Source organism: Pongo pygmaeus, chromosome 20 (genome assembly GCF_028885625.2).
Source record: "Pongo pygmaeus isolate AG05252 chromosome 20, NHGRI_mPonPyg2-v2.0_pri, whole genome shotgun sequence".
NCBI lineage: Eukaryota > Metazoa > Chordata > Mammalia > Primates > Hominidae > Pongo > Pongo pygmaeus.
The window spans coordinates 53,351,564-53,363,871 of record NC_072393.2 but is presented as its reverse complement, the minus strand read 5'-3'; the positions used below and the strand labels follow the sequence as shown (position 1 = coordinate 53,363,871).

General features: G+C 49.4%; 1 protein-coding gene across 4 annotated transcripts in view; it reads right to left on the bottom strand.

Annotated features, from left to right (window-relative positions):
* C5AR1 (complement C5a receptor 1) overlaps positions 1 to 12,308 on the bottom strand; it is a 49,284-nt gene that overhangs the window by 16,783 nt on the left and 20,193 nt on the right. Inside the window, exon 1 of one of the 4 annotated variants that reach the window (XM_054463753.2) lies at positions 4,381 to 4,609. The exons of 1 other annotated variant lie outside the window; for it this stretch is intronic. In XM_054463753.2, the coding sequence (XP_054319728.1) occupies positions 4,381 to 4,419 (39 nt within the window). In that variant the 5' untranslated portion in view covers positions 4,420 to 4,609. Of the gene's footprint in view, positions 1 to 151; positions 195 to 4,380; positions 4,610 to 12,308 lie in introns of those variants that run through there. 2 more of the 4 variants (XM_054463754.2, XM_063658644.1) reach the window with 2 other exon arrangements.

Sequence of the window (12,308 nt, the reverse complement as noted above, 5' to 3'; positions counted from 1 at the left end):
AAGGTGGGAGGTGGAAGACAGGGAGAGAGAAGGAAAGGGAGAGACAGACAGAGTTGATGGCGAGAGTTGGGGAGAGAGAAGGACCCACGGGAGCAGAGATGGGACGGACCCAGGACAAAGTTTCCTGCTGCCATTCCCCTTCGAGACTCACCATGTTCTGGTCTCCTGGGCCCTCCGAGGATCGAAGGCCCCTCCTGCCCAAGGGCTGTGGTTTTTAAAGCCCCGAGGGAAGATGCAGGGAGGAAATGACCGTCTTTCTCTCTGGGGCTCTCATTGGTCTGCACACTGGGCACTGAGGCCAGAGCTCCCTCTGCGGGGCACACACCCAGGGGACTCTAACCACCTCCTCCTAGGCAGAGAAGGGGGGCCGGCGCTCGGAAAACCGAGGAAGTTCCTGTGCAGGCTCGGCCCCTCTCCTGGCCTTGGTTTCCCTATTTGGGGCCATCTCTCTTTTTTTTTTTTTTTTTTTTTTAGACAGAGTCTTGCTCTGTTGCCCAGGCTGGAGTGCGTGGTGCAATCTCGGATCACTGCAACCTCTGCCTCCCGGGTTCAAGTAATTCTCCTGCCTCAGCCTCCCGAGTAGCTGGGATTACACGTGCCTGTCACCACCCCTGGCTAATTTTTTGTATTTTTAGTAAAGACGGAGTTTCTCCATGTTGGCCAGACTGGACTCGAACTCCTGAGCTCAGGCAATCACCTACCTCGACCTCCCAAAGTGCTAGAATTACAAGTGTGAGCCACCGCACCCGGACTGGAGCCATCTATCTCTTTCCTCCTAAGACCCCAGGTTTCTGGGCAAAAGCTCAGGAATGCAGTTGGCTTAAACGCCTCCCTTGGGATTCAAGAAAGCAGAGATTGTAACCCCCACTCAGCCTCCCAGCCAGGCTGATTTGAGGCCCAGAGAGGCCAAGCAAGTCTGTGGAGGTAGCCCAGCATTTGAGTATATTTTACTGTTAAATCTTCCTTCTAGGGCCAAGTACAATGGCTCTCGCCTATAATCCCAGCACTTTGGGAGGCTGAGGCAAGTGAATCACTTGAGGTCAGGAGTTCAAGACCAGCCTGGCCAACATGGTGAAACCCTGTCTCTACTAAAAATACAAAAATTACCCAGGTGTGGTGGCTGGCGCCTGTAATCCCAGCTACTTGGGAAGCTGAGGCAGGAGAATCGCTTAAACCTGGGAGGCAGAGGTTGCAGTGAGCCAAGATCGTGCCACTGCACTCCAGCCTGGGCAACAGAGCAAGACTCTGTCTCAAAAAAAAAAAAAAAAACCATCGTGACCAGCCTGGCCAACATGGTGAAACCCCATCTCTACTAAAAATACAAAAATTAGCCAGGCGTGGTGGTGGGTGCCTGTAATCTCAGCTACTCAGAAGGCTGAGGCAAGAGAATTGCTGGAAACTGGGAGGCAGAGGTTGCAGTGAGCAGAGATTGCACCATTGCACTCCAGCCCAGGCTGACAACACCAAGACTCAATCTCAAAAAAAAAAAAAAAGAAGAAAAGAAAAGAAAAAAATCTTCCTTCTAGGGTTATGAAGTTGGCAATAGAAAATGGCACTACCCCGCCGCCCAACTCCACAAGCCACAACCATCTCCGTCTTGGAAATGGGGTCCACACTTCATCCTCTCCAGCTTCATTTTGGGTTCTCTAAGACAGTGGTCCCCAACCTTTTTGGCACCAGGGACCAGTTTTGTGGAAGACAATTTTTCTACAGGCCAGAGATGGTGGAGTATGATTTTGGAATGATTCAAGTTTACATTCACGGCATACTTCATTTCTATTATTGTTACATGGTAATATATAATGAAATAATTATACAATTCAACATAATGTAGAATCAGTGGAATCCCTGAGCTTGCTTTCCTGTAACGAGATGGTCCCATCTGGGGGTGATGGGAGACAGTGACAGATCATCAGGCATTAGATTCTCATAAGGAGCGCGCAACCCAGATCCCTTGCATGTGCTGTTCACAACAGGGTTCACGCTCTTATGAGAATCTAATTCCGCCCCTGATCTGACAGATCAGTCAGTAATATGAGCGAAGGGGCGTGGCTATAAATACAGATGAAGCTTCACTTACTCACCTGCCACTCATCTCCTGCTATGCTGCATGGTTCCTAGCAGGCCATGGACTGGTACAGGTCTGCAGCCCAGGGGTGGGGGACCCCTGCTGTAAGATACTTCCTAGAGCCTGGGGCAAGGAAGGAGCCTAGATTACCTTCCCGTGGCTGCTGTAACCAATTAGCACAAAATGTGGGCTTAACACCAGGACCGGGCGCAGTGGCTCATGCCTGCAATCCCAGCACTTTGGGAGGCTGAGGCGGGCAGATCATTGAGGTCAGGAGTTCGAGACCAGCCTGGCCAACATGGCAAAACCCCGTCTCTACTAAAAATACAGAAATTACCTGGGTGTGGTGGTGCATGCCTGTAGTCCCAGCTACGCAGGAGGCTGAGGCACAAGAATTGCTTGAACCCGGGAGGTGGAGGTTGCAGTGAGCCAAGATGGCACCACTGCACTCCAGCCTGGGCGACAGAGCAAGACTCCATCTCAAGGAAAAAAAAAAAGGAAAAGCCAGACAATTATTTGGCATGGTTCTGCAGGCCAGAAGTCCAAAATCAAGATGGCAGCACTCCCTCCAGAGGTTCCAGGGGAGAATGTGTTCCTTGCCTCTCCCAGCTTCAGGTGGCTCCTGAAATTCCTTGGCTTGTGGCTGCACCACGCCCGTCCCTGCCTCTGTGATCCCATCACCTCTTCCTCTACTGTATGTCTCAAATTTCTATCTTCCTCATATAAGGACTCTTGTGATTCCATTGAGCCACCCAGACCCAATCCAGGATAATCGCTCCCCCATCTAAAGATCTTTAACTTAATCCTATCTGCAAAGGCCCTTTTGCCATGGAAGGTCACCTGTTCACAGGTTCAGGGGATTAAGATGTGGACATCATCGGGGATCATGATTCTATCTGCTACAGGGTCTGAGAAGCTAGAGAGTAAGTGTGTCCAGTGGTGGAGAGAAGCCTTGAATGCCGAGCTAAGGAGCCTGGACATGGCCTTTCCTTCAACATAGATGCATGACCTGTCAACCTCTCAACACCTTGGCTCTGTTACCCTGATCCAAATCACTATCACCTTCTGCTTGGATCATTACAGTAGACTTCTCTCTGGGATCTTCACTGCCCGCCCTCCATAGTCTCATCTCCACCAGCAACCAGAGGGAGCCTATTAAAATCTAAGTCAGGTCAAAGCACTCCTCTGCTCAGAATAGGGGGTTGCCTGATTTAGCACACACACCCACACAAACAAAAACACATTACAGATTGCCCAGTTAACTTTAAATTTCAGAGTTGGGCCTGGTGGTTCATACCTGTAATCCCAGGGCATTGGGACACCGAGGAAAGATCACTTGAGGCCAGGAGTTTGAGAGCAGCCTGGGCAACATAGTGAGATCCCATCTCAACAAAATAAATTAAAAATTAGCTCGGCCTGGTGGCACGTGCCTGTGATCCTAGCTACCTGGGAGGCTGAGGCAGGAGGATCACTTCAGCCCAGGAAGTCAAGACTGCAGTGAGTTAAGATCACAAAAATATATATATTTTTCACATTTTACCTGCGAATCTTGTATTTTATCTGGTAACCACAGCTCAGAGCCCTCCCTTGGAGCCTACGGCACAATGAGTGTGATTGTTATGATGATTACAGAAACACACTCAATTTTTTTTCCCATGTCCTTCTGCGACTCTACAAAACACCACCCACAACTTTCTCCCACAGTATTTTTCTACAGCAAACTCCAATTTTTAAAAATCTGGTTTTCGGCCGGGTGCGGTCCTCGTGCCTGTAATCCCAGCACTTTGGGAGGCCGAGGCAGGCAGATCATGAGTTCAAGAGATTGAGACTATCCTGGCTAACATGGTGAAACCCCGTCTCTACTAAAAATACAAAAATTAGCCGGGCGTGGTGGCGGGCACCTGTAGTCCCAGCTACTTAGGAGGCTGAGGCAGGAGAATTGCTTGAACCCGGGAGGCAGAGGTTGCAGTGAGGTGAGATCGCACCACTGCACTCCAGCCTGGGGACAGAACAACATTCTGTCTCAAAAAAAAAAAAATCTGGTTTTCTTTTAATTGCAAAGGAAATGCATGCTCATTGTAAATATTTAAACAATCCAGAAATACACTCCTCCCCACTCCAAAAAAGGAAAAAAGAAAAGAAAAACACCAATGAAAAGTCCCATTCCTGCCATGCTTCTGAATTCAGCTGGGAATTCACCTAGACTTTTACAAAGGTGGAGTTTGTGTTTGGCCATGGACATGCGGGTACACGATGTTCAGCAAGTTTTAGTTCCGCTAATCGAAACCATGTGCGCGGTCTGCGTTACTCACCCAGGATTTGCAAGGTCGATTTGTGGTGATTTGGAGCATTATAGGAATGCCGTGTTGTTCTGGCCCTGACCTCCAGGGCGCGCGGGAGCGGGGAGGCTCAGGAAGCCAGGTCACAGGAACTCGACCTTTAGGATTTTGGATCGAAGTTTCCTTCTCAGCCGTAAATCATGGGTTCTTAACATTTTTAGGCCCGGGACCCTTGATAAAGGTGTCCTTGATAAAACACCCCCTCAGAAAAAAAAAAATAAGAAATTTTTTATTTTGATGGAATGTCAAATGAAAAAAGTTGCAAGAACAGTAAAAGCGGCCGGGCGCGTTGGCTCCCGCCTGTAATCCCAGCACTTTGGGAGGCCGAGGAGGGAAGATCACTTGAGGTAAAGAGTTCGAGACCAGGCTGACCAACACTGTGAAACTCCGTCTTTAATAAAAATACAAAAAAGTAGCTGGGAATGGTGGCAGGCACCTGTAGTCCCAGCTACTCAGGAGGCTGAGGCAGGAGAATTGCTTGAACCCAGAAGAAAGAGGTTGCAGTGAACCGGGATCATGCCACTGCACTCCAGCCTGGGCGACAAAGTGACTGTCTCAAAAAAAAAAAAAAAAGAAAAAGAAAGAAATTGGGGCCAGAAGCAATGGCTCATGCCTGTAATCCTAGCATTCTGGGAGGCCATGGTGGGAAGATCACTGGAGTCCAGGAGTTCCAGACCAGCCTAGGTAACATAGTGAAACCCCCATCACTACAAAACACAAAAAATTATCCAGGTGTGGTGGAGCACACCTATAATCCTAGCTACTTAGGAGGCAGAGGCAGGAGGATCACCTGAGCCCAGGAGGTCGAGGCTGCAGTGACCTACGATTGTGCCACTGCACTGCAACCTGGACAAAAGAGCAAGACCCTGTCTCAAAAAAAAAAAAAAAGACAGAGGCCGGGCACGGTGGCTGACGCCTGTAATCCCAGCACTTTGGGAGGCTAAGGCAGGTGGATCACCTGAAGGTCAGGAGTTCAAGACCAGCCTGGCCAACATGGTGAAACCCCATCTCTACTAAGAATACAAAAAATCAGCCAGGTGTGGTGGTGGGCACCTGTAATCCCAGCTACTTGGGAGGCTGAGGCAGGAGAATCACTTGAACTCAGGAGGTGGAGGTTGCAGCGAGCCGAGATCGCGCCACTGCACTCCAGCCTTGAGTGACAAGGGCGAAACTTTGTCACACACACACAGAAAAAAAGACAGAAAGAAATTGGCTCATGCAATTGTGGGGGCTGGTAAACCCTAGAAAAATAACACAGGCGTATATATCTATGTCTATTTACGTTTTTCCTGGAATCATTTGAGAGTACTTTGGAAACATCATGCTCCTTTACCATAAATTCGTCACTGTGTATCTCTTATATTGCGATTATGACAGGATATTCTCTGACATAACCACAATATATTTATCAAAATAAGGAAATATGCCACTGATACCACACCATACTCAGCCCTCACTGAAATTTCACCAGTTGTTCCAATAACTTTTTTTTTTTTTTTGAGACAGAGTCTCAATTTGTCACCCAGGCTGGAGTCCAGTGGCACAATCTCAGCTCACTGCAACCTCCGCCACTCAAGTTCAAGAGATTCTCCTGCCTCAGTCTCCCACGTAGCTTGGATTATAGGCGCCCACCACCACGCCCAGCTAATTTTTTTTTTTTTTTTTTTGAGACGGAGTCTCGCTGTGTTGCCCAGGCTGGAGTACAGTGGTGTGATCTCGGCTCACTGCAAGCTCCGCCTCCCAGGCTCACGCCATTCTCCTGCCTCAGCCTCCCGAGTAACTGGGACTACAGGCGCCCACCACCATGCCCGGCTAATATCTTGTATTTTTTTTTTTTAGTAGAGACGGGGTTTCCCCGTGTTAGCCAGGATGGTCTTGATCTCCTGACCTCGTGATCCGCTCACCTCGGCCTCCCGAAGTGCTGGGATTACAGGCATGAGCCACCAAATTTTTGTATTTTTAGTATAGATGGGGTTTTGCCATGTCGGCCAGGCTGATCTCGAACTCCTGACCTCAGGTGATCCTCCCGCCTCGACCTCCCAAAGTGCTAGGATTACAGGTGTGAGCCACCATGCTGGGCCCCAGTAATGTACTTTATCACTTTGTTTTTCTGGATAACGTTTTGGTTTTCATTTTGGTTTTATTATTTTTTGTAGAGCCAGGGGTCTCACTATGTTGCCCAGGCTTGTCTCGAACTCCTGGGCTCAAGTAATCCTCTCACCTCAGCCTCCCAAAGTGCTGGGATTGCAAGCAAGAGCCACTGCACCTGGTGTCAGAATGATGTTTTTGTAAACACATTTTAAAACACTTTGTTCTGTTTTAACAGCATAAGAAATCCTTTAGCTGGGTGCAGTGGATCATGCCTGTAATCCTAGCACTCTGAGAGGCCAAGAAGGGAGGATTGCTTGAGGCCAGGAGTTCAAAACCAGCCTGGGCAACATGAAGAAACCCCATCTCTACAAAAAATACAAAAATTATCCGAATGTAGTGGTGCACACTTGTGATCCCGGCTACTCTGGAGACTGAGGTGGGAGGATCACCTGAGCCTGGGAGATTGACGCTGCAGTGAGCTATGATCGCATCACTGTCTATGATCACCCAGCCTGGGTGACAGAGCGAGACCCTGTCTCAAAAAAGAAAAGTAAAAGAAGAAGGCCGGACGCGGTGGCTCACGCCTGTAATCCCAACACTTTGGGAGGCCAAGGCAGGTGGATCACGAGGTCAGCAGTTCGAGACCAGCCTGGCCAACATGGTGAAACCCTGTCTCTACTAAAAATACAAAAATTAGCCTGGCGTGGTGGCGGGCACCTGTAATCCCAGCTGCTTGGGAGGCTGAGGCAGGAAAATCGCATGAACCCAGGAGGCGGAGGTTGCAGTGAGCCGAGACCGCACCAGTGCACTCCAGCTTGGGCGACAGAGCGAGACACTGTCTCAAAAGAAAAAAAAAGGAAGGAAAAGAAGAAGTCCATTGTTAGTCTGAAATTTGCTTACTCAATCACCTCCCTAATGGTGAAATTTTAGGTGGTTTCCAATATTTTGGGTTATAATATAATGAGCACCTTTGTATATATATTCTCGTATGCATGTACAAGTATTTATTGTAGATGACTCTCTAGAAATGAAATTGCAGGACAGAGTGTGTACACACCATTTTTTATGTTGGTAACTTTTTTTTTTTTTTTTTTTTGAGATGGAGTGTCCCTCTCGTTGTCCAGGCTGGAGTGCAATGGTGCAATCTCGGCTCACTGCAACCTCCACCTCCTGGGTTCAAGCTATTCTCCTGCCTCAGCCTCCCGAGTAGCTAGGATTACAGGCATGTGCCACCACGCCAGGTTAATTTTGTATTTTTAGTAGAGATGAGGTTTCTCCACGTTGGTCAGGCTGGTCGTGAACTCCCAACCTCAGGGGATCCTCCCGCCTCAGCCTCCCAAAATGCTGGGATTACAGGCATGAGCCACTGCGCCTGGCCTGTGTTGGTAACTTTTGTGCTGGTGTCTCTTCATCCTCTTCTTCAAGATCCAGACCAGCAATGCCCATTACGGCAGCCACCAGCCACATCTGACCACTGAGCGCTTGAAATACAGTGAGTCCGTATTAACATGGCCGTGAAAATGACACACATACTGGACTTCAAAGACTTAGTACCAAAAAAATAGATTGTAAAAGATCTCAATAAGGCCAGGAATGGCTGCTCACGTCCATAATCCCAGCACTTTGGGAGGCCGAGGTGGGCAGATCACCTGAGATCAGGGGTTCCAGACCAGCCTGGCTAACATGGTGAAACCCGCCTCTACTAAAAATACAAAAATTAGTCGGGCATGGTGGCGGGCATCTGTAATCCCAGCTACTTGGGAGGCTGACCCACAAGAATCACTTGAACCCAGGAGGCGAAGTTTGCAGTGAGCCAAGATCGTGCCATTTCACTCCAACCCGGGTGACAGAGCAAGATTCCAACTCAAAACAAAAAAAAAAAATCAAGAACACACAAAACTAGACTTCGATGTTATAAGCCAGGAAAGAAGTTATTTTTGACGGGTAAAAACTGGAACGGGGGGGTCTGGATGTTGGAAAAAGTCTTTTTCTTGATCTGAGTGTTGGTTACACAGGGATATTCAGCTGTAAAAATTCTTTAAGCTTATTATTGGTGAACTTTTCTGTCTGTATTTTTATATATCAATAGAAGTCCTTTTTTTATGCTGGGCACGGTGGCTCACACCTGTAATTCCAGCACTTTGGGAGGCCTAGGCAGACGGATCACCTGAGGCCAGGAGTTCGAGACCAGCCTGGCCAACATGGTGAAACCCCATCTCTACTAAAAATACAAAAATTAGCTGGGTGTGGTGGCAAGCACCTGTTATCCCAGCTACTCAGGAGAATTGCTTGAACCCGGGAGGCCGAGGTTGCAGTGAGCCAAGATCGTGCCAGTGCACCCCAGTCTGGGCGACAGAGTGAGACTCCATCAAAAAAAAGGAAGGAAGGAAGGAGAAAAGAAGGGAAGGGAAGGGAAGAGAAGGGAAGGGAAGGGGAGGGGAGGGGAGGGGAGGAGAGGGGAGGGGAGGGGAGGGGAGGGGAGGGGAGGGGAGGGGAGGGGAGGGGAGGGGAGGGGAGGGGAGGGAAGGGAAGGGAAGGGAAGGGAAGGGAAGGGAAGGGAAGGGAAGGGAAGGGAAGGGAAGGGAAGGGAAGGGAAGGGAAGAAAAAAGGCCGGGCGCGGTGGCTCATGCCTGTAATCCCAGCACTTGGGGAGGCCAAGGCAGGAGGATCACCTGAGATTGGGAGTTCACAACCAGCCTGACCAACATGGAGAAACCCCGTCTTTATTAAAAATACAAAATTAGCTGGGCCTGGTGGCACGTGCCTGTAATCCCAGATACTCGGGAGGCTGAGGCAGGAGAATTGCTTGAAACCAGGACGCGGAGGTTGTGGTGAGCTGAGATCGCGCCACTGCACTCCAGCCTGGGCAACAAGAGTGAAACTCTGTCTCAAAAAAAAAAAAAAAAAGAAAGAAAAGAAAACAAAACAAAAAGAAAAGACAACACGAAGGAAGGAAGGAGGAAAGGAAGGAAGGAAGGAGAAATAGAGAAAGAGAGAGAGAGGGAGGGAAGGAAAGAAGGGAGAGAAGGAGGGAGGGAGGGAAAGAAAAAGAAAGAAAGAGAGAAAGAAAGAGAAAGACAGAGAGAGAAAGAAAGAAAGAAAAAGAAAAGAAAGAAAGAAAGAAAAAAGAAAGAGAGAATCATGACCAAAGGGCACACGGAACACATGATAGTTTGCATTCACAAACCCATCGCACCGTGCAATGCCAACCCCCATCAGGAGGGATGGACTGAGCAGGCGGCTGTAGCTACCACATCCCAAAGAGAAGCAGCTGTGCCCAGCCACCAGCTTGCCAGCGGCCACAGGAAGCCCAGAACCAGCCAAACTGGGCTGGCTGAACACCACTCACCACCCTCCCCTCCCCTGGCACGAGGGTTCCTCAGCTATGGCCACAGTGGCTTTTGAGGCAGGATATGGTGGGCCCATCAGCGGCAATGCTTGTGCCCATGCAGTTATCCGACCCTGGCCTGACCAACTTACCAGAAACTCTAGCACCGGGGGGGTCTGAGTAAGGCCCAGAGGCTGCAATAAGCACCAGGGGAGGGATACAGGCAGGAGGAAGCTGGAGGATGCACCAAGCTGAGGGCGTCTCAAAGGCGGGCAGAAAACATCAGCACCAGCAATAATAATAAAAATAGGGCCGGGTGGCTGGGCCCAGTGGCTCACGCCTGTAATCCCAGCACTTTGGGAGGCCGAGGCAGGCAGATCATGAGTCAGAAGTTCGAGACCAGCGTGGCCAACATGATGAAACCCCATCTCTATTAAAAATACACAAATGGGCCGGGCGCGGTGGCTCACGGTTGTAATCCCAGCACTTTGGGAGGCCAAAGCGGGTGGATCATGAGGTCAGGAGTTCGAGACCAGCGCAGCCAAAATAGTGAAACCCCGTCTCTTCTAAAAATACAAAAATTAGCCGGGTGTGGTCGCACATGCCAGTAGTCCCAGCTACTCAGGAGGCTGATGTAGGAGAACCACTTGAACCCAGGAGGCAGAGGTTGCAGTGAGCTGAGACCATGCCATTGCACTCCAGCCTGGGTGACAGAGCAAGACTCCATCTCAAAAAAAAATAAATAAATAAAATACACAATTTAGCCAGGCATGGTGTCACGCGCCTGTAATCCCAGCACCTTGGGAGGCCGAAGCAGGCAGATCACGAAGTCAGGAGTTCAAGACCAGCCTGGCCAACATGGTAAAACCCCATCTGTACTGAAAATACGAAAATTAGCCAAGCGTGGTGGCATGTGCCTATAATCATAGCTACTCGGGAGGATGAGGCAGGAGAATTGCTTGAACCTGGGAGGCGGAGGTTGCAGTGAGCCAAGATCATGGCACTGCACTCCAGCCTGGGCGACAGAGCAAGACTCCGTCTCAAAATAAATAAATAAATAAAATACACAAATTAGCCAGGCATGGTGTCGCGCACCTGTAATCCCAGCTACTGGGGAGGCTGAGGCAGGCGAATCACTTGAGCCCAGGAGGCAGAGGTTGCAATGAACCGAGATGTCACCATTGCACTCCAGCCTGGGCTAACAGAGCGAAACTCCATCTCAAAAATAATAATAATAATTTAAAAATAGTAGTAATAATCATAGCGCTTGCTCAGGACCAGGGGCTCTTCTAAGCCTTCATAACCAACAAAGTAGGTGGAGATGAGACGTGCACAGAATACAGAATGGAGGCCGGGCGTGGTGGTTCATACCTGTAATCCCAGCACTTTGGGAGGCTGAGGTGGGAGGATCACTGAGCCCAGAAGTTCGAGACCAGCCGGGCCAACATAGCATGACCCCATCTCTACAAAAAAAAATTGGTTTTGGCCAGGCGCGGTGGCTCACACCTGTAATCCCAGCACTTTGGGAGGCCGAGGCGGGCGGATCACGAGGTCAGAAGATCGAGACCATCCTGACTAACGCGGTGAAACCCCATCTCTACTAAAAGTACAAAAAATTAGCCAGGCGTGGTGGTGGGCACCTGTGGTCCCAGCTACTTGGGAGGCTGAGGCAGGAGAATGGCATGAATCCGGGAGGCGGAGCTTGCAGTGAGCCGAGATTGCACCACTGCATTCCAGCCTGGGCAACAGAGCAAGACTCCGTCTAAAAAAAAATTGTTTTTAATTAGCCAGGTACGGTAGCACACACCTGTAGTCCCAGCTACTCAGGAGGCCGAGGTGGAAGAATCACTTGAGCTCAGGAGTTATCCGACCAGCTGCAGTGAGCTGTGATTGTGCCACTGCACTCCAGCCTGGGCAACAGAGTAAGACTGTGTCTCTAAAACAACTAAAAAAAAAAATACAGAATGGAAGCTGATATTATTATTACACTGAAAATTCTAGAAGTCTCTAATTCTAAAGTTGTGTTTAAGAGTGTGATTCTAGTCGAATGTTGGTTACCTGAGGCTGAGAAGGAAAGGTGGGAGGGAGACATAAAGAAAAATGGGTTAATGGGTACAAAAATACAGTTACAACCAGATGCAGGGACTCACACCTATAATCTCAGCACTTTGAAGGCCGATGTAGGAGGATTGCTCGAGGCCTTGAGTTTGAGACCAGCCTGGCCAACATGGCGAAACCCTGTCTTGATTAAAAATACAAGAATTGGCCAGGCACAGTGGCTCACGCCTTAATCCCAGCACTTTGGGAGGCTAAGGCGGGCAGATCACGAGGTCAGGAGATCGAGACCATCCCAGCTCATACGGTGAAACCCCGTCTCTACTAAAAATACAAAAAAATTCGCCAAGCATGGTGGCGGGTGCCTGTGTCCTAGCTACTCAGGAGGCTGAGGCAGGAGAATGGCATGAACCCGGGAGGCGGAACT